The sequence below is a fragment of the Scophthalmus maximus genome, chromosome 15 (genome assembly GCF_022379125.1).
Source record: "Scophthalmus maximus strain ysfricsl-2021 chromosome 15, ASM2237912v1, whole genome shotgun sequence".
NCBI lineage: Eukaryota > Metazoa > Chordata > Actinopteri > Pleuronectiformes > Scophthalmidae > Scophthalmus > Scophthalmus maximus.
In genome coordinates, this window is record NC_061529.1 from 7,941,978 (window position 1) to 7,965,405 (window position 23,428).

The 23,428-nt window shown below is 43.4% G+C and overlaps 1 protein-coding gene across 5 annotated transcripts in view; it reads left to right on the plus strand.

Moving 5' to 3' along the window:
* Positions 1-23,428, plus strand: part of stxbp6 (syntaxin binding protein 6 (amisyn)) — a 137,304-nt gene that overhangs the window by 91,708 nt on the left and 22,168 nt on the right. Inside the window, exon 6 of one of the 5 annotated variants that reach the window (XM_035609595.2) lies at positions 3,730-3,981. The exons of the other annotated variants lie outside the window; for them this stretch is intronic. Within the exon in view, the coding sequence (XP_035465488.1) occupies positions 3,730-3,750 (21 nt within the window). The 3' untranslated portion in view covers positions 3,751-3,981. Of the gene's footprint in view, positions 1-3,729; positions 3,982-23,428 lie in introns of those variants that run through there. 5 annotated transcript variants of the gene reach the window in all.

Here is a 23,428-nt window from a genome sequence, read left to right on the forward strand (position 1 = left end):
TGTTAAAGGTTTTCAAACAGTGGCCCCTCTTCTATAAGAATCCTGTGTCATGATTTGCAGGGCGCGTCTCTGTTTTTCATGAGAAAACCTTGTCCTGATGTGGTTTCTGCAGCAGGACTGGGTGTGGCACCCTGGAGTTTTGCTGCATGGATGCTGCAAGGTATACCCCCTCCTGAACAGGACAGACGGAAATACCGTCAGAAGCCACAACTGTCTTTATACACACACACACATGCACACACCCGCATATACCAAACTCTCCTCTTATAGCTGTGCGTGTGAACAGCTCACCGGCAGCAGCTTAGCTCCTGGTCGACCTTGAGGAATCGATGCAGAGGTGTTACAGCAGAGTTGAGTGGCCGTGTGGAAGCTCATAAATAAGAATGAAGGATGGCCCCAGGGGCCCAGTGTGAGGAGGATGTGGGGTCCATCACGAAAACACCCCAGCACAGAGAGGCACGACACAAGACACTCGGCTGCCCAGCACCCCCTAACCGATCTGGAGATTAATTACGCCTGTTTCCACATTACCATCCAGCTCCCCCTCTGGGGAACCTTGACTCCTTCAACCCCATACACACTCGTCTTCCTCCGCCCACCACCCCATCCACCCACACACTAGTCCACGTCAGGGAAACGGGCAGGACACTGTAACTCAATCTTGTCTTTTACTGCTCCATGAAAACTACAGGACTGCAGATTGCAGTATTTATAGCAGTGATACTATGTCTCGCAGCCTGAGAATTCGTATCCTTGTCATCGGGTATCATTTAACACAACATCCTTTTTCCCACCTCTGTAATCATACGTGCAATGCAGGAGCAGGCGCTGGAACTGTTTTCTCATTAGCCTTCCCTGCATGATGACAGCGCTTGCCTTCATCACTCACTGCTCTGCCCTCAGAGCTTATGCTGCCATTGGATATTGATAGGGCCCTTGAAAAATCGCCCTCATAGAAAACATTCTGCCAACAAGACCCATAAAGTGAGCTGTGGATCTATACAGAGGGTTAATGGTGCTTAAAGCCTGCCACGCCGTACACCCTGATGTATCCACCACCAATTATGGGATAATTGTGGTTTTCGAGGCGGCATAAAACCTCGAGTCTGTAAAAAATAAAGGTTTATTTAAAAGATCATTAGAACCTGTAGATGTTTTAATGACTTCTAAGTGAAGTCATCTAAAAGAGTGTTATTGAATGTTATCTTTAACTGCAGGTTTTGATGCTAACCTCGCTTGAATACTTGTATTGTCTACATTTATAGTTATAAAAGTATCCCCAAAGACCCCGGGCCTTAAGCCGATTGATACCTTTTGTGATTATCATAAGCTAAGTTTAAATCCTATGGCACTGGTCTGTGGTCCTGTCCCTCCGCTCATGGATGCATGTAAATAAAATACTGAGTAAAGTCTACATCAGGGGAAGAGACTTTTTTAGTGCAAGCCACAACGCAGCCATAAAACTGAATGCCACGGCAGCGAGAGCGGCTGACATTTCGGCTAACCTTGTAATGTATGATGTGACAAAAGCACTGACAAAGTATCTATAATTCTGTTTACACCAGGGCAATATGAGAATTGTGTATTCTGGGAAGGGGGATATTCCTTTAATCGGGACTGTACTTAGCAGCCTGGCCTTTGAGGTGACCTGGTAAAAGGTCACCATCGCTCCACTCAAAGTCCTCACAGGCTCCTCTCTGTCATGAGGATTACATACAATTTAAGAGCTGTTCACCTTAGTCCAGTCTTGTTAAAAGGCCACATCAAGGTCAAGAGACAAGGGTTCCTTTACGCGATGAATTCAGAAAAATCTGATGAATTCAGAAAAATCTGAAGGACGAGAGAAACCGTCCTTCAGATCTGATCCAGGCTATTTTGGAATATAAAATGAATTAAAGAATACAACTACTGTATATATGACATATACGTAAGGAATTTTGTTTGCTAATTGTTTATTTGTTTAAATTATAGGGAGGGTTAGCACTGATTATTTTAAAATATCAATGTAAATTAGCCCATACATTAATTGCAATTTAGAATAAAAGTAGCAATAGATAATGAGAAAAAATAGACCACTCTTGATGATCTTTTATAGAAAAAAAGGAATCTATGTAAATCCACAAGCAATACTCCTCTACTACATACTGTATTACAGTAGCTACATCAAGTGCTCGTAGCCTAATAGCCAGGAAGGGTTGTTATTTTCAGCCTAATTATCCGCTTGATAATTGTTAAACTCATTATATCTGTATATCTCTTTAGCTGCATTATTAACTGGTGTGTAGCTCACAGGTGTTTCCCCCGGAGGAGTCCGGATAGCACCAAAAAATCTAATTAAATGCCTGCTCTCCCTCCTCCCAGCATATGATAGAAAAAAATATATAGAAAACTGCTGCAGATGGAAAACAGGCTCCCCAAGCCAGAGCTGGGGCACTTTCATTAAACACGGGCAGGCTTCAGTTTCGACGTGTGAATAAATGATAAGGTTTGACGGAAGAATCCAATCTGATCCTTTCTCTTTCTGGAGTTTTCAAATCCAGCAGAACCACCGAAGACTCGATATGATCGGGAGTTATCTTCCCCCGCTACCCATGCCCAAAGAGATGGTGCTTATTATTAATTGATGCTGCAACGGAAAAATCGTATACTTTGAACTTGTGCTGATGCTTGTACATTCATCCACCCAGTCTCATGACTTCAGTTATTTTTTGACTTATTTGTTTCCTCTGTTCATACCCTACAGTCACTGTCTGTGCCTTTGTCTCTGTGCTCCCATCTCTGTCTTTTGCCTGCTCTGTCCCTCTCACCCGTTCGCTCATTCTTATGACCCTGAGCCTCAGAGGTCTCTGGGGAGGCGAGCAGCCGGGCCCTGCTTAGGTTCTCAGGGAGAGCATGACGGACAGTCAGTATCCTCGACCTCATTGTACATATCCAAACTGACGCTGATGCTGTTTTTGAGAACTTGCCGTGCCGGCTTACTCTTTCAAAAAAAAGAGGAAAAAAAGCCTCTCCATCATCTTTGTCTTCCTCAGGAAACTTTTTGGGGGTTTTTTTTTTCTTCTTAAAAATCCTCTCTCCCTAAGTTTGGGAATCTTCCGGTGTCACTTATCTGTCACCGTCACTCACTGAGATTGAAGAAAGGTTGCAGGGAAGGAGAGAACAAACAGAACTCACATTCGGTATATTTAACATTGAAGGCTCTACCTGACTCAGCTTTTCTGAGTCTTCCTAAACCTGGAAACCACTGTGCATGGGAGAGCAGTCTCAAACAACATGTCCCAGTACGTTGTGGACTTTGCACACCTTTCATCCCCTCCCCTCTGCACTGCAGGAGGAAGGGGATATGCTCAGTACTCATTGTTTGCTCTGGGTTTGTATTGATCCAGCCGGAGGCATTCTGCTCTTGAAATAGCACAGACAGCGGCACAGAGAGTCACTGGAGGGACAAATCCCTTCCAAGGAGCTGAATGGGACACAGCAGGATTGTTATGAGTCTGGAAACCACACACTGGTTCCCCTGCTCCCTCTGTTTGTGTCCCGCTCCATCTCCTGATCCAGAACAAGGAGACCCCTCTGAAAGCAAACCTTGCCCCTTGCACACGGGGGACTGGCGGTTTACTCACCGCTGGTCCGACCCTGTGTTGTGAAACTCTGGATCCACTCTTAAATACAGGGACTGTGCCATAAATCAAAAGGAGTAACAGTTGTTCCTCTCTCCTCTTCTCCAAGGTTATTAATGATGTGTGCTGAGAGAGCTGAGGTGGACAAAGCCGAGAGCCTGCTGCTGCTGGGATCTTCCCCTCTCGAATCCCAGTCTGGGCCTCGCCTTGTGTTTAAAATCCCTAATTATGTACAGCCACATGTGTGTATCGTGTGTGTGCACACACCATGCACATTATTTGTTTTGAACAAAGGGATCATTTCGGCACATCTAAAAAGTAGCCCCCCAGTCTGCTTCTTCTGCAAACTAGCAAATCTCATAATCCTCATATTATCGACATGGCTTGATTAAAATAAGAGCTTAGAGTGAAATAGAAACACCGATATAAAGTGCTGTGACATGCAAACCCAAGAACACTTTATGACAGCTTAGCTGGGGGGGGGGGGGGGGGGGGGGTTCAGGCATCATAGCATTTATTGCTAGAGACTGACAGACAGCTGGATGACGGATTCTCCTGGGTGTAAAAGGGGGTTAAAACGTAGATCTAAGACTCGACTCGAATGGTCAGAAAATGAGTGTGGAAGGAAGGATCAGTGGTTTGGGGAATAGCACATGGCGTCTGGGCCAAGTGAAATGACATCTGCAGGCATTAAGCTGTCTGTCATCGAGTGTTTGTCACCCCGACTGACCTCGTACCCCCCGACCTTAAGATGCTGTGCAGAGGCATCAAAACAGAGGTCCGGGTATAACACCAACATGTCGATGGTATATTTCTAACCAGTGGTGACTCGAAATAGTCAGATTTAATAATAAATTATCTTGGCTTATGGGGTTAAATGGACTAAATGGTAAATGGACTGTATTCATATAGCACTTATAGAGTCTCATCGACCACCCAAAGCGCTTGACTGTATGCAACTAAATGAATGAATGAATTTGATACACATTCACACATTCATGCAGCGCTGCTATACACAATGCTTGCTCTATCCCACATCATTCGTGCACTGCATGTCAGGGGCAATTTAGGGTTAAGTGTCTTTCCCAAGGACACGTTTTCATGTGGACTGGAGGACCCGTGGATCGTACTATCGACTTTTTGGTAACTGGACGACCCGCTCTACCTCCTGAGGCAAATTATTATCATTATCAGCTAACCTACTACTCATATGTTACGGACAGAAAATGGGAAGCAAACAATTTAGATTCATCTCTGTGTTGTAGAAGAATAGATGCACAACAATAGCTTCTTGGATCAGTAAGTACTGATTTTGTTGACCCCTCAAGGTTGAATTAAGTTGTGGTGTTTAGTTTGAAACCTCAAACCATGACATTAATTCATATAAATGCATAACAAAAACAAATATACACATAAAACCATTATGGAAATGATGTACAAATACAGCCCAACAATAGTGTTACATCATGTGTACAGCCATCGTCATCTCTTTCATAGACCCCACTTCCTCAGGTTAGGTTACACTGTTCAGAAATAAACTGGAGAAGCTGAGGTCCAGTCGGATCCAGTTTCCTGTGCTCAGCTCGGTTCAAGCCTCTTCACTCTACAATGTGATTTGTCTGAGCGGCCAAGTACCAAAAGTGTAGCATCTGAAAATTCCTTGTAAAGCCACTGGAGTGAAGGATTAGTCTCAGCAAGGTCACCGCTGAGTGTTAGTTGTAGGGGAACAAGCCTTAACGTGTGTATTGTGTAACCCAGGTGTGAAGACAATAACAATATACCTATCTGAATACTAAAATATCATCATTTTTATTTGTCCATTAAATTACACAAGTCCAATGCGGATTATTAAAGCTAATAAGATGTTCTTGAAGGAGTGCTCGTTAGTTTGAAAGGTCATGAATGTCCTTTCATTTATTGATTCACTGCCTTTTACTCGTACGTATAAATCATTTTGACATTTTATGACCTTGAGGCAAATTATTATATTACAGCTTGTTGATGTCCGAAAATAAAAGACCAGGAAAACAAGAGCTAGAGGCTGAGAAATGAACAGAAAACGTTACTGCACTTGCTGGCAACATTAAGAGTACGATGCGCAATAGTTTACTAAACTGAATAAAAATAAACCCTGTTGCTGAAGGGTGATGGAGCATACTGTCAGTGAATCATTGTATATTTGTGGAGATTTTTAATACAGAGACTGCGATCCTCAGGCCTTTACACTACAGTAATTAAACCAGAATTTTTTGTCTAAAGTGACTTATTCAGGTGTCTAGTACTGTACCTGAGGGTGTTGACCTGGATGTGAGCGGCAAGAAGGAGCTTTGGAGATGTGAAGCACCGGCCTCGAAGAGGATGAATCTACAGGAGCGAAGGTTACAGTACAGTACATAAATGAGCGGCGGCTTCAAACACTGTTCATCCTCCATTTGACCTTAGACAAAGGTCTTTATTCATGCACAGTTCTGATGCCAGATTTGAAGTCATATCTACTCATTGTCAGGCAATACAGTGAAGACAGAATAATTGAAGAATTATTCAGACTGAATGGAAAGTAATGGAATGACAATTTTTGGAATGTGTGTATATTTTGGGCTTGAGACCGTGCCGATCATCTCTTTATCGTAAAGCAGGAAGGAAAAGGAAAGTGAAGAACCAAGTAGAGCAGACAAACCGGCCGACGCTGGAAGCCTGTCCAATGAAAATGACTCTGCTGATGTCTGCTGTGTAATGCAAGACGACGTCTGCAGGTGTCAGCGGAATTTTTTATGGAATCACCCCCCCCTCTCAACAGGGTGTCACGGTAGATATTTCATGTTAACGGGTGGATGCAGAGAGCCGCTCCAGTCCTGTCGTGCTCTAACCTCTAAAAAGGGCCGACATCAGCAGGGTAACCTGTCGTCTCACATGGATGGACACTGACCTGGCCAGTGCTTTCCAGGGCAGGACACAGTCAACAATCCCCACCATCCCATCTCCAGAAACAACAGACCGAGAGAGGTGTCATATATCCCACGAAAACAAATGTATTATTAAAATACTTCAACACTGTGCCACTGCTGGATTTGGCGTTTTGACGATGTATGATAACGGGATTCTGTGACCCTCTGAACTAGAAATACCATGATACTGAAGGAAACACAGACAAGAAGTAAATGACTGGTGGAATTAGCTATTAATACAGACGGCAGATGATCATTACATTTTGACCATGGGAGCTTATTAATTATTTGGACCTCAAGCTGATGTCAACGTTGTCGTTCTCTCTTTATTAGGGCCGATTCAGGTCAACTGCTGTTTGGATTAGGGCTAATTATCCCATGGTCTCTTTCTGATTGGCAGTCTTCTGGCGTCTGCTGGATCACACTTCTTTTCTTTTTTAGAAATTCTTTTCGCTATTTTTTTTCACATCGGGGTGGTTTTCCAAGGGTCCATTTTGAATCAAATCCAAAATAGTGAACCTGTAAAGACCTCCATATAATTTGATTATCTTTGAAAAAAAACATGTACATCTTGAACCACATTTCCTGGGAGACGACATCAATCTCAGCCTCATTTGTAGACATTGTCGACCTAACATTGATTCTGAGCAGATGTTTCAAGGTGGTCTGCAACACTCTAATTGCCACCCCTCTTCTCACTCATCTTTTTGTCTACTCTGCACATCCGTCCTGTGTGAATCCATGTGTTTTGTGTGTGTGTGTGTGTGTGAGTGTGTGAGCTCTGATCTTTTCCCAAATTGCTCATGGTGTGAGGGTGTAAAGCTCATTAGCTGCGCCTGTCTCTAGTAGACAACAGGAATAACCAATCACTAATCAAGTCACACATGATTGCCATGTTCTGTTGTGTACAGGAGATTTTTAATCTTTTCCACAATTCCATGGACATTTATGAGAGCGAGGGTTACAATGCAGTCCTCATACATTTAGTATATAAATATCACAACAAAGATAATCAAACCCCAGTTTTCTATTGGATATTGCCTTAAAGCTGTTGCTCCATGGACCCATCGTGCATGGTACTGACGATGAAGTCTTCAGTCTGCTTCAAATGAAGTGCTTGACACAAATTAAAGGAGACATACTATGCTCATATTTAGGTTCATGATTTTATTTGGGGTTATTACTTGAAGGGTTTACAAGCTCTAATGTTCAGCAAACGTATCAGTTTCCTCAGACTGTCCATTCCTGCAGCTCCTTCTTGCCAGCCACTGTTTGAGATGCTTGGCCCCTGTCTCTTTAAGAGGCCAGCTGTCCCACTCTGTTATGATTGGTCGACCATTTCTAGTGCTTGTAGGAAGTGTCTGCCTCCGCTCTTGCTTTACCTGGTGTTGTTGGGGACGTGCACATGACATCATATGACATTGCAATGTTAAGGAAGCATCGGCCAGATAACTGACGAGGCGTTTCAGTGTTTCCTGTCGGGGAGAGGAGCTCCCTTTACCACTTTGCAGACGTTTTACATTCGCGAAAAACCCTATATAACAAACAAAAGGGAAGGGAAAAACAAAAAAAAAACATATTAGTCTCCAATTGGAGTCTGCAATTTATAGTTGAAACATTGCGTCTGAAACTCTGTGCACATTCACATCTCAAACTGTGTGTATGCACAAATTTCTTTTTGTATAATTTCTAAAACTGCAAGAACACCTGATTCTGTTTCATAAATCTCAGTCATCGTGGAACTAGACACACGAGCATAAGCCTAATTCCCACTCGCACAGCTAGCCATACTGTAAATGGATGTAGAAATGCTCTTAATTACTCCTTTGCATAATTATATTTTTTGGCATTAGACATGTCAGTACGAAGAGAAAGTGCATTTTTTTATCTATTGTGTCTGTGAGGTACCCCAACTCATTCAGAACAGCTGCTATTACACAAAACCAATACGTACTAGTACTAATTAAATGTATTACATGCATCTGGAAAAAACCCTCATCACTGAAATATAATTCATGGTGGTGGAGCACATTGTGAAAACTGTGGGTCTGATATGAGTTTGCATTAACTGTGGCTCTACCGGGCAAAACTATTCTTTCCATGCTGTGTGTAGCGCTGCCGAAATGAGAGGAAATGCGTCAGAAGGCTTTCCAGGGCGCTGGGATGTCATCCTGCTGTATTTATCCCCTGCTCGTCCTTCCTCTGCTCTCCCGCTGAGGTAGTTGAGTCACATACTACTCTAGCTCTCAGATCACCCTTGCTCTCTTTCTCTCATACCTCCGACACCCATATCAGTCTTTTTTCGTCCTTTTTATAATCTTCGCCCCCTCCCTCCATCTATCTCTCCTTCTCCATCTTCCCCTTGGTCTCCTCCTTGGAATCCCGTCAGTCCCTGAAGGATGAGCTAAGTTTGAAAGCCACTCATTGGGATAAATGGGTGTACTCTTAGAAGTTTCTCCAGCCTCATGGGAGGAGCAAAATCAGGCCTTCAAGAAAGAGCGTGAGTTGGGGGGGGAGGATTCGGAAGTGAAAAGAAAGACAGAAAAGAAGGAGATAGGGGTAGACTGAGAGCGGTTGTACATCAAGGGGCCCCTTTGTACATTATTAGGTCGATATCTCAATCACAGCGTCTGCGATGCAGTTCTGCCATGCTTTATCAGCCTCCTCCCTTTCCACAGAGAACAGCGCTCAGAAAACCATTTACTTTTTTTCTTTGATGTGAAGAGCTTAATGTCGTTCGGAGGCTTTCTCTCCACATTAAAATAGAGATTCCTCAGCTCTCAGATGGATGTGATAGCAGCCGAATTGTTACTGAGAGCTGATGCAGAAATTGTCCTGCAGCGACTAAAGTGAACTCCAGTGCACTATTGTTAACTTTTTCTTCTTTTTTTTTTGCAAACAAAAGGTCGGACGAGGAGAATTACCTGAGAGAGATGTGCTTCATCCTTGAGGAAAGACATAGGGAAGAAAGATTAGTTTCACCGACTGTATTTGTGGTGATCTCCAAAAGAGGCTAATTAATTACAGCCATAATGAGCAGAGAGAGAGAGAGAGAGCACAAATTCCCCCTGCAGCCATCGGTCACGTGTTGAGGGATTTGATCCTGTCACTGTTTGTTTTAGCTGTAATTAATTTCCCACTCTGTGCAAATAAGACTAACCGGTGCATCCGGAATCTGCAATTAGACCATTTCTTTTTTGGGGCTGTTCTATTGTGAGCGGTGCTTAACAGTATCAAGCACAAAGTCAAAATGTTTGCCTAGTGTTCGTGCTCTTAACGGAGCCTTTATGTGGTCCAGAGTCTAAATCTTTTTAGAACTGTGGGTCAAAGTGTGTTTGTGTAAACATAAGAAAAACACCCTCTTCTCTTTTTTTATGCCAAGACAGAGATTGTGTACATCAAATCTATAGTGAGGATGTTACATGTCACATCAGAACAGTCAAGAGGTCGGTGATGTTTCATTGAGCCTCGCTTGTCGTGAAGCAAATGATTAGAGATTCATCCATCGTACCTAATTCATTATGCCTCACAATCATTGTGGTTATCTCCAACATGTCACCGTGGATACGCAAAGGGTTTTCATATTCTAAACTGTTGTCAGTTTATTCAGTCAAGGCTTCTTTAAATGTGCCCCGGTTGTCAGCATGGAGGTATTGTCAGGCAAACACAGTGTATTTGAAACCTTGTAATATCAGTTCTCACACATATTCTAGCAATTTCATGCTGGAATGTTTGTGAAGCCACATCATCTATGCAGACAGTGATGTCCGACTGTAGCTGCGATGTGTTCAGGTACATGTACGCACAGAGTAGGATTTAAATTAGGATTTGGATTGTTTTTGCAATGCCCGGTTCAACCACATCTGAAGACAAGAAGGTTTTTTTCATGTCCCGAATGGCCATACGTGATGGTGGGGCAGAAAGTCACCGATTAACAACTTGCTATCTTTTGTGTGCCCTGGTAGTGTCGCTGCAATCTATTGTACAGATGGCGATAACAGCACACGCTCTCTGACAGTGGTGTTGCACACGTGTGCACAAATGCGATATAGGGGGAATGACAGTCTTCTTCAGAGAGTTGTTTATTCTGTGTGAAATTTATATAACCCTCTATATGTGGGGTGAGATGGGTGACAATTTTTGAAAATACATTTCCTGCAAAACCGATTTAAAAACCTTTAACACTAAATCTAAAAGATCATTTGTTTTGTTGCGTTTCCATTCCTCAGAGTATTTTCTCATATTGCTGACCTCCTTTCCTCAAGACCTATCTGACACAGTTCTGTGCCAGAAGCGTGTGCAGTTTCCAGTGAAGGATTAGATTGTAGCCTGGTTATGAATCTTCAACTGCTCTGATTTAGTAACCATGACTCCTGCGGCCCTCTGACAGCTGTGATTTGTTTATTTAATCAATCTTCCCCTCGTAGACAAACAGGCAAATTTAAGCCGTTTCATATTCAGCATCCTGTGCAGTGCCCCCCGCCCCCCCCCCCCTGATATGTTTCAGTGGCTTTAATATACAAATCTGATCATATTCTTGATAATAAAACCATTTTTTTGGAATACTTAACGTAATGTAATTTACATTTTACCTTGTTTCCTCTGTATGTTTATGCTATCTGCATTTGCCCCACAACGTTTCATATTTGACAGTATATGTCCTGTAAATTTTAGCTTAATTTTTTTTTTTCCTATCCTTCATGGTGGTTTGAATTTTCAACACTTAGGTAACATTTTGCAGACACACAATGGTTGTAACAGTAACTAAGATGTCTGGCCAAATAAATTCTAAGAAATGCGATGAACAGTGATTGGCTGTCAAAGTCCACGTCCTGGTGTTCAGTTGAAATTGGAGCAGGCCGGCTGTTGTCGAGTGAAAGGATTGATGGAACACCTCGATCCAGAGTCCCGTCACACCACGGCTCATCCCGATCCCTCGAGTCAATAAATTAAGATCCTGACTGCCCTTTCAGTTCCTATTTGCTTATTGATCACAGATTTTCATCAGTCTTAAGTATTGAAGTATTGCAGTGAGGGGGGCTATGAATCTTATGCCAAATAGCACCACAGGCTATAAGTTAGAGCCAAAATCAGGGGCTGGTTGCCCAGTGGAAGTCCAGCCTTAACCTGTCAGGATGGGACTGGCAGTGTAATTCCAGGCCCGGAGGCTGTGATGGATATGAGGGGATTGGAGTGATGGCCTTAATACCACCAGACTGACCTGACGGTTAATCACGATGTGCTGTTTAAGCAGCCTAGCCCCAACAGGAGCACACCTAAAAACACCCACACACTTCTGTGTCTCACAAACACACACACACACACACACACACACACACACACACACACTGTACCTTGCCCCCTTTTTATGGGCACATGCATTAACACACATAAAAACACTACACCTCCTGCACTTTTAATGACGTGAGTGCAACGAATGGCAAAACAGTACATCATGTCACACACACACACACACACAGAGAATGTAGTAGGCTGCAGTGCTTGTCACAGTGTTCCCAGGAGAAGGTGGGGGGCAGTTCTGTCACACTGACCTTTTATTATGCTGAATTAGCATGTCCGTCAGTGTCCGCTCTCATGGGGAACTACATGCAAAGTAGGGGATCACCCATGGTGTTACGTGTGCTACTCCTCGTGACATTTCTATGCCACAATAGAGGCATGTTATTCATTGTAGATGTGTGGAATGAGCTGTTTTCAGACATGAAGTCAGGAAAAAGTCTGGAAAATTGGGTCTGGTCTGGTTTGCTCTTCACATATGTGGAACGCAGCAAGAGATTGTCCTGGTCAGACGCAGTCACCACAGCATGAACCTTTCAAGAACATTAAGGCGAGGGGCGGCACCTGGGTAGAGCACTCACTCGCTTTCCGTTAATCTTCCTGAGATTTTCCCTGCTGTATTCTCACATGGGCTCACTCAGACATTTTCAGGAAGGGGGCTGGCAGGCACATTTCAGAAAATGTCCGGAGCAACATTTGCGGACATATGCTTTCTCACATACATCCCCTACGGAGAAGTTCAGGAAAATGTCCAGACTTCAGTGTATGTCTAAGAGCAGCTGTACAGAACTAGCTTCACTTTGACATTGTGCAAAGTGCATGTGTCTAATTGGCTGCCTGCTCCTGACGATGTGAAATCACTGTCATGAACAGATGAAAAACTCTTGTTGATTAAGAATTATAGCCTATATGAAAAATATACATGCTGAACCTAATGTATTAAACTAAACAAACAGGACATCCAAAAAAGGCTTTCAATGTAAACGGTCTTTTGCAGCATTCCCATTATCTGGAGTGAACGTGCTGACTGGACATGCATAATACATAATAAAATGGATGTTACTGTAATGAGCGTTACTCACTGGCATTCCCCTCTTCCGTCCACGAAGTCAAAACAGACATACATGTACTAAACGGGACGTCTCTGCACTGAAGGCCCATGGCTCTCCAATCTCAGAAGCCCCAGAGCAGCAACAAATTATTACGGGCCTCTCTGTCCTTCTCCCTCGGTTTTCCCTGCCTCTCCCATCCTCTCCTCTGTCACTCAGCCTCTGGCCCTCTAGCGAGCATCTTCCTCTCAATCCCAAGGGGCTCCCACCAGTCAGTGGATCTGCCCTGGGTGCTGGCACTAAGCGCTAATTACACCGTCTATCTGGCCACGGCGACAGCCATGGCCAAGGAGATCTCCCTTGTGTGCTAATCCACAGCTGGGCAGACAACACTTCAGTGAATACTGGCTGCCAACTGATGAGTGTAAATTGACATGTAGCAGCATACAACAGCTGATGGGAATTCTTAGACGTCATGATATACGCAGCAGAGTATCCGTTGATGTAATGCTAATCAACAACGCGTATTCTTATGACTTATTGTCGTATAAAGTAAAGTAACTGGATTTGATTTGATTTGTAGTGTGCTGTTTGGTATGCATGGAGTGAATGATGCAAGACTGAAATCCGACCAGCAGGACGGGTCAGGCCATCAATTCCCTTGCAAGCGGTGGGTTTTCTATGTTGCATAACACGGCTAAATGAGCATCAAGTGGCAGATGTCTGATGAGACACAAGAAAGCACCACAGCTGGCAAGAGAGATCTTGAATCTTTTACAAAATAATCCACCATACTATCCCTCCTTCAGATGGCAAAGTTTCCAATCTTGTTACTTTAAGCCTCCTCTACCAACCCGAAGCTGCAGGTTGCCAAGCGTGTTTGCCCATTGGACTCATAGTCCTCGGCACGCATCCAAGACGGAGCCATACCTCGAGATTCTCAGCTCATGTTGTGGTTAATCATTAGAGTTACAATGTGGACCACATTGATGCCGTGCTGGGTCATGTGATCTCATTCCTTTCCATCACAAGGACAAGTGACAAACAAACCAAAGTAAAAACAATATATTTTTTTTCCGGTGAAGCCAAGACAATTAACCACAGCGTTTGTGCTTCATTCAGTCACGAGTGGCTTGGGAGGGAAATAAAAACACAATCATATTCCAATCAACACTAATAATCTAATAAATGTAGTGAGTTCACCTTGGCCCATTTAATAAATATAAAAAAGGAATTTCTATTTACGGAAACAATGTCACCACAATATGAGCTTTGATCAGGAGTTCATTAAGTGCTTGCATGAAATAGAACAACATATTTTCATGGCCACCATAACTCCAGTTCATTCTTTGAAAAACACATGTTTTTGTCACATGAAAAATGTTATCGGAATTCTTGCACTGCAAATTATATTTTATTCTTGCCACGCAACTAGATTATTGCTTTTGATAGTGTGTTGTTTAGTTTATAGTAACCGTAATAATAGTTATAGTTTATAGTGGCTTATAATAAAAGTTATCATAAAATACTTTTGGTAAAGGTTGAAGTAATGTTCTGGTTGCTTTTATCCACTTGGGAGCAGCATGATAACCTGTAAATACCCAAATGTCATATTATTACATTCTGAAATTGATATAGCAAAAGAGCAACATAAGCAGTTCTATGACTTGTGTTTCTAGCCAGCTGGAAATGCTAAATTCCTTTTTAATTCTGTATTGGCCTCCACCAGTTCCTAAGGAAAACATCTTTTGCTTTTTAGCAGCTAAATTGTCCTTTGTTCACCGGCTAGTGTGGAGAGAATGAATTAAACCATTGACGGACTGGATCAGGGTCAGAGTCAGATGAGACATCTAATCTTCACATCTTTGCATTACACTCTATACTTTTTTATATTTTACGATTAAAATATTGATAAGGCTTTCATGTAAAAAAAATGAGGTGGTTGAATCCACACGGTCCTCATTAGTTGTACACATCAGGTACAGTATTTCCCGTTAGATCAGGAGAATTTCTGTGCATGATGGATGATTTGTTCTCGTGGGAGTCAACAACAGGCCATTCTCGTCTTATCTGCAAAGCCTATTGACAGTTCCCACACACAAGGTCATCAGTGTTTGTGATTGGCATGTTGACTGTCTAACCCCTGACCCTTGGTCTCCTCCGCCCAAGGTCGGGCCAATTAAAGTGGCTTTAGTTAGATGCTGGCACTGTGCATGTGTGCGATTGTGTCTGAGGAAACAAAGTAATCTAAGAGGAGCTTAACCACAATCTGTCCCTCAACAGGTTCTGTGTGAGTCTCCATTCAGCTCTCTCGATGGCATTTAGACACAGGAAAAGGTCTGATGATGACAAGTTGTTAATGATCATATTCAAAGAATCTTATTTGACGCAGTTGGGTGAAAACAGAAACAGTAGCTTTATCTTACATATATTAGTTTGTGCATTAGTTTTCTTGCAGTGTATTTTGTCTAGTTACAGCACAGTGAAGACAGGGTCAACGGGTGTGACAACCAGTCACCTCAACATCTCTGTGACAATTTGTGTAACTGCATGTGTGCGCGTGTGTGCGAATCATATGTTCTGTATATCACTTCCCCTGGAGGGCAGCTTTTCAGGGAGATATACCATCACACTGACGGGAGTGCTGATCTGCAAACGGGGACAAGATAAATGCACGTGTCATTCACGACCACATGGGATCTCTTCTTCACATGCCAGAGGACGGTAAAATAATAAACAGCCGGGTCGTGACAGTGGAAAGCACATAGCGCAGGTTGCATAGCAGGGGGGATACTGAAACCCGATCTGCACTCTGGCCCTTTTAAACAGACAGTTGCTGACCTGCACTGTACTGTATATCACAGTGCAACAACTGGGGAAAAGATCGGTTTGGGTCAGCTCCATCTCTTAAGTCAAGGTGATGTAAAAGAACCCGAGTCCTGTCTAAGTGAAGCCCCGCTGACTGCTGACCTTTGTGTCTTTTCCCATCTATCGTGCCAAGCAGTGTGTGTGTGTGTGTGTGTGTGAGGAATGCTTGTTTGCGTGACAGTTGGTGCATTTGGATGTGCGCATGCAAGTGAGGGACTTTGAAGGATCCGTCTTTGTCGTTGTGTTGCCTGAATGAGCAATGTGTCCTGCTCATATTCAGCCAAGCATGTCCGTCCCTGGCCCCAGCCCCGCCTGTGGTGACAGGAAAATTGTGGCAGTTTAAAACAGTTGACATTGTTCTGGCAGTGGGAAAGTGCTTATGCCGGGAATGTATCTGTTTGCTTTAATGCCATATGCAGCAGTGAGAGTAGCAGTCTCCTCGATAGACGATAGATCAGGTTCAGACTAGAAGGTGAAAGGAGCTGACAGCACGACTGTTACACATCGAACAATAAAAACATAACATAAAGTCAGCCATAACCTTTTTAAGAGTTTTTGGTAATAATATATCTAAATGTTCACTGCGCCTGACAGTCCTGCAATATCTCAGAGGGGGAGGTCTCAAATGCATTTTGATTAGTTAAAATACTTTTAGAGTATTTGTAAATTAAGTAGGGTTCACTTAACTGAATATTTTGGTATTTTCTTGCTCAAAGATGAGAGGATGGCTCTGCACAGTTCAGCCAAGCTCAGTACATATTATACAGTATATAAAAAGTAAAAACTAGAGCCCTACCGATATGGATTTCTGGGGTTCGATGCCAATTACGATGTCGGGGAGTAAAAAAATTCCAATAACGATATGTATACTATATTTGACTACAAAACATGAGTTTATACATGTACATGTTTATACTGTATAGATAAGTCCACCAGTGAGCTGGCCAAAATTATTGGCTCATTCTAATAATTGTGGCCATTCTGACTTAAGGTCATGCTGTTTGGGTTCGCCACCTCCGTCCAAAACTAAAATAGTGGAAACCTTCGTAACTTTTCCAAATATACTTCAGATGCTGGAGTCAGACACAAAACAACCACAGAATTTAGTTTGAAATGAGATCCAGGTTGAAAAGTACCAGAATATCTTTTTTAAATGAATCTCATTGAGATATTATCATCTATTGAGTCTGTCAAATGGGTGAAATTGTACCACACGCTGACATAATTGACTGTAACTGTAATAACCTGAGGAACACAGTTATCAACAAACTGCAGTTCTTTGTTCAGTCCTCAACAACGAGTATGAGAGCTCCCCTCGCTCCGTCACAATGTGTGCCGTGACGGAAATAATAATAGCCGGAATCAGCATTCCAACATCTGGGGGAACGCTTAGGTGTAAGTGTCACCTCGGGGGGAGATTAGTGGTGTCCCTGCCTCCCACTGGGATAACGGTGGTGTATACAGCAGCATGCAGCAGATAGCAGTGCACAGACAGACAGTTGGATGTATTTATCAGTACCAGAGGCGTTCCCCAAGGCTCCATACTAATGCCAGCCTTACTTTGCATCTTTATGTGGTGTGCTTTGGAGACTGGCCAACCCCTTTTCTCCTCCTTTCTCCCGCCTTCTTTCTCATCCCCTTCCTCTCCTGTTCACTTGATATCTTCCCTTCTTTCTTTACCCCGCTGTCCCCTTCTGCCTTCTCTACTTCCCCCTCCTCCACTCGCTCCCCTTTCTGCTGCATGCCATGGTCTGCCCGTCATCCTGTTTGTTTGTGTGTGTGTGTGTGTGTATGTATGTGTGCGTGTGTCAGGCCTATCACTCTAGGCTGATTTACTACACCGTGGGGGAGACAAAGGTGCAGGAAATGGAGGTCAGAACTCATCGTTAGTGGCCAATGAATTCTTAATTGGGGCAACAAATGGTGCAGTGCCTCCAGTGTGGCTGGAGCACTCCCAAAGCACCCGAGATTGGAGGCCAGTCACCTACACTCCCCATGTTGGCTGATTATGTACTGGACTGCGGCAAACATGGATAATCATTCCATTCTGGGATGAGAGTCTGCTGTGTACATCACACATACACGCGTGCTGATGTCAATATGACAAGTGGGGGGAGTTTAAGCAGATCTCAGGTTTATAATACAAATTTGGCATTCTCTTTTTGGAGCATGGATGGAAGGATACCAGAAAAAAAAGAGAGAATTGTGGAAGGTCCATTATAAAGGGATTCTCAGCAGGGTGTGGATGTGATGTTCCATGTGCTGTGAGGGATAATGGGGAATACAGCTGAATGAGTCAGACAATTTATGTACATTTAATGAGGCCACCAAGAACGCAGGCGTTCTAAAGTGCCAAAAGACCGTTATTTTTCTCTTCCCGCCACGTACATTAATTGAAACACCAGTGCTCTCTCTGGAAAGGGTCGAGACGAGTGCCGCATAGGAAGAGGAAGCTTTGCTCCATTTTCCAAAAATTAACTTCAAAATGTAGGTCATGATTAGTATGAGTTCGGGCATGTTGCAATTTCACTACATAGGAGTGTTTGATTGCAGTTTCCTTGGTCACTCTCAGGGTGCTTTTAAAATGGAAATAATAATGCCATTTTAGTGGAATATGACATTCTTCTGTTGGGCACCCGGTGGGATCTGTCTAATGGGTTTTTTTTTTTGTGGCCGCAAAGTCTGGCTTGGAAGATGACCTTATTAATAAAATTTGTAGGATTGCCTATATCCCTATCGTCTTCATTTGGTGACATTGTCAGCCCTGAATTGGAAAATCTTTCTCTTTCCCAGCTCTCTAGCCCCAAAGGTTGTGCAGTGAACGTTGATCCAAGTCAATACTTGTCTAATTAGCAACCCCACATTCTGCCTTAAGTAATGTTTTAATCAATTCCTCTGATAATTCAACACTTGCTTTTCCCTCAAATGGGCACCTGTCATGCAATAATAAATCCTTCAAGGCTTGTACCTACACTTGCCCTCCCTCGGACCAATGTGTTATTTTCACCTGTTCTTACCTCCCTTTTCTATCCTGCTCACATCCATCTCTCCCCTTCCTCCAACCCAACCTCTCATCCTCATGTGGTACATCAAACGTCCTCGGCCGGGCTGTGTGCTGACAGGCGGGCCACTGACAAGCTCCCAGGCCATTCGGAGGGGAGCCGAGCCTCCCTTCATGAGGCCCTCGAAGAGACAGTGTCACAGCGAATCCACTCTGGAGGTTGGCCAGCACAGTCTGCCTCTCTCAGAGCACACACAGGAAACTAAACCGTAGGAGTTCCAGTTTGTGCGTCTGTGATGTGTAAACAGAAAAGACGGATGAGTGCAAAGACAGCAGACGCATTCAACGCGAGAGAACAAGAGATGGAAATGATGTGTTACTTACAAGGCCGGGGGACGGAAAGATGCATTATTATCTACGTTAGTATGAGGGGTTTAGCTTAAAAATACATTGTTTGCAACTTTTTATCAACTGAGTGGTATTTCCACACTGAATAAAGACAATCTGTTATCAGAGTTTATGGTAAAACCGGCCACTTTATCCTGTTCTTGATTGAATTTGTGAAAATTACACGCATGGTTTTATCAAAATGCGAATAAATATTCAGAATAACTGGCCAAAACACAGCTAGTGTGTTTTCAACAAACTCTTGGAGCTAACATGCTTAATTACATGGCTAGGTACAAGAGATAAAATCTTCCAGCGACAGTTATTCAGGCCGGCGAAATTAATTCGACAAGACATGCGATTCCAGGGAACAATCTGCCGTCCTTAGACTAGAACACAGCGTCTAGCAAGAGTAACTAACACGGGCAGGGCTCTGCAGTCAATTGCTATAGCAATTTGACTCTTCTAATATAAAGAGCCGAGTTCATTTTGGTTTTGTTCTCTCAGTGTAATTGGTTGTCTTACCAGGAGATGAGACATTTCCTGAATAGAAAGGCTTCAGGAACATGCACTTTCATCAAGTTTTTGTTGCAATAAATTAAATAGGTATATGATTGATTGCATGATTGTAATAAGCACAGCAGCGCCAGAAGACAATTTATCAAGACCTACCAACACCAGCAAGGTGAAATAAGCAAATGTTCAAACTGGTTGGTCACAATCCCAAAGAATTAAACCAAACAGGAGGATGATTGATGGGTGACGTGAGGTATTGTTCACTCTATCAGTCGACTGAGCCGGTGGACAGGTTCGAATAAGAGCAGCCCCCAGGAGCCTTCGTGTTATTTCATCTCATGTTGTTGATAGAAGAAACTGGGTGGCTGCTTCCATCGTTCCCTTTGTCCTTTTCTGTTCTGAACACCGGGCTTGATTGTGTGTGTGTGCGTGTGTCTCAGTTCAGTCACATGACTTCTCTTCCAATTTATTATTGAGTGTTCTGCCACACTCTGACGAAGTCACAGCTAATTAATAAGTAAAGACAAGACCCCAGAGGTCGAGATGATCCCTGAGCAAAATGACAAAAAATAAATTCATACCAAACAGAATTAAGTCTTCCTGACCAAAAACTTTTCGTTTTCATCAGCACCTTTATTCGCCTCATTTGTTGTCATTTGTCTGCATCCCTACTACTCGCCCCTTCTGTCCCCCTTTATTGAGAGCTGCTCTGAAATCATCTTAACCAATCAATCTCACTTAACTTCCCTCAGAAACCTCTCAGTGTGTACCCTGTTGGGAGGGGTCGGGTGTGTGTGTGTGTGTGTGTGAGGGAGAAGAGGGTGATATCGAGATGAGTTCACCCTAAACAACATCCTCATCTCTGCTTGTTTATGAAAGATGTGGGATCGAACATCAAGTTGCGACAACAAGCTACTGCTAAAATCGCAGTGCTGTCCAACTATATCAGGCACACACACACACACACACTACACATGAGGACAAAGGAACTCATCCAATATACACACAGTGACACACACACGCACACACAAACACACAGTGTCATCTTCAAAGGCACCTAGGGGCGGCCAGGCTAACGTGACAACAGCCCTAATGAGCTCGCCTGAGTGGGTGACCCTGGCGAGAGGAGTGGTGTCACCATGGAGATGCGGAGGCGAAGGGTCTGAGTCACGGTGTCATGCAGGTGCTTCTGCGGGGGAGATTCAAACACCCTAATTTTTGTTTTACGATTCGTGCATGAATGCACCGGCCCCTGTAGGTACACGATTTACATTGTGACCTATTAGTGTGAGGGATTACATTTCCGGAGAACCCCGTGGTTGCACTTAAACAACAATTTTAACCAAATAAGATCAATACATTTTCAAGTATTGCATTGTTTCTCGTCCTCTCCATATCACTGTACCACAAAATGGCTTTAGCAGTCTGAGTAAGTGGCCATTATTCTGCCTGACGGGCCCAACCATGACACATTTAAGGGTTTGAGGTGTATAATGATGACTGTGGGCTCCCCAGTCTTTCATCATTTTCAGCCACGGAGAGTGGATGAGCGGGGGGACAGTGAGAGGGTGTAAAAACGAGAGAGAGAGAGAGAGAGAGAGAGAGAGAAGCGAGAGGACTGCAGAGCTCCGGGGTCCTCTGTGTGCTCAGTGATGATATGAGGGGTAATGAACTCCCAGACTTTATGCATCAGAAGCGTGACACTCTGCATCGCCTTGACTGTCAGCGATTTCTGCCCCATATCGGTGAGATGAGGCCCCCGTATAATCTGCCTCCATCCACTCCGTACCGGCTTTTGAGGCTCACTCCGCTGACTTAAAGCCTGCATTTCATTTGTCAGCCTAATGGCGGAATTTGTAAGGAGTTTAAATTCACGCTCCTGCTCCGGGGATGTCATGCAGAGTTGTCGGTGGTGTCACTGGGGAAAGAAGCCGAGTTCGCTGCTTGGTGTGAACAGTAATCACTTTAAACTTGGACGAGTCAGAGTGGTCTGATAGAGGCACAGCAGTCAGTGAAGCTGTCTATGTTACAGTATGCTGTACAGTAATGATCCCTGTAATGTGAAGCAAATGCAATGGAATGCATTTATTACATAGATCCTCCTAAAAGTTCCTTTTAGCATTATAATCTACAGCTCTTTATCTTTACGTCAAAAGTGAAGCCACCTGAGATGTCACTGTAATCCCTTGTTACTCTGGAAAAGCTCGTACATGAACAACCAAATCCGGTAATGTCAGAGTGGAACCTCTTCTTAAATGTGATGGATGTTTACAACAAGCATTTTGGGTAATAATTGTTGTTTGCCAGGGACATGCACAGACATTTTGAGGGGCCGTTGCTTGAGCTTGAAGAAAAGGCCATCGACTTTCTTGTCTTACCAAAATGCACTTAGACACCTGAACACTTTTTTTTAGCTCGATTTGTATGGATGTAATGCCGGCAGTGGCTTGACTCCATGACTACAGGTCAAGCCCTCAAATTAAACCTGAGCAGATTCAATTTTGTATCCGAAAAAATATATGCTATAATGCAGAACAATTACAAAATGTTTTATTGGATTTCTAGAACATAATTTATAGCCTTGACGCCCCATGTTTCACAATAGCCACTAGAAGTAAAATTTGATCATGAGGCTCTTCAACTCTGAACTGGACCTTTGGGGTTGAGCCTTTATGGAAAAACACCAACATTCTGTTAAAGATGAAACTCATTAACAACACTATGCACATTTACCATATTCCATGAATTCATCATTGATTGAATGAAGCTCGCTGGCCATCTAGCGAAGATTGGAGCATGTGATAGCATAATGAAAGGCAATATTGCGCGACGTAATACAAACGGGACAAGCTCAGACTTGTTTGAAATGTACGTAAGTTAATTGGCTACTTGTACATGCCGCCACACCAGCTTAAAAATAAAACTGTAGTTACATTTATTTTCCTCCAGGGGGGCATGCTCAGTTAAAGAGGTCAAGTGGGCTGTTGCTTGGGCAACTTTAACCCAGCCTGGTGCACGTCCTTGTCGTTTGCCCTCGTGTCCTCTCTCTTAATAATGTTTTGCTAACCTGCAGATTTGTTTAAAACCTGCATGGTTGTCTTACTGCTCCTGTTTCATGCCCTGTCTGGCTTCTTTTTTTTTTTGCAATGTTTCCAGCTCACTGCACTCATAGAGCTCGGCAATTATCTTATGACTACATTATTAATTATAGAAAGCGGTGATGGCCGAAGCTATGAGACCATGTATGAAAAATCAGATTTATGCTAAAAAAAAACACACACACACAGATAAACTGACACAGAAATGTATATCAGGTGCAGTGCGCACACACACACACACACACACACACACACACACACACACACACACACACACACACACACACACACACACACACACACACACATTTACTGTAGAGGCACTTTTTCCTTGGCTTGCAGTGGAGAGGAGCCGGAGCCTCTCATCACACATGAATAATTAAAACCGAAAGAACGCCTTTGCTTTTTTGCAGGGTCAGCGCACAATCAGTAGGAAAGGTCGAGATCGGGGACACTGTTGTGAAGGGGGCAGGGAATGAAAACAAGCTGGTGCCGCGGTACACGGATGAAAGAGAGGTGTGGTGTTGAGATTGGGTGACAGGGAGGGGTGGGGGGGGAGGGGGCGGAACACCGGACAGGAGTTGAGAATGAGATGAAATGGATTTAGGAGAGGGCAGATGTGTCTTTAGAGTTATTACGAAAAAGG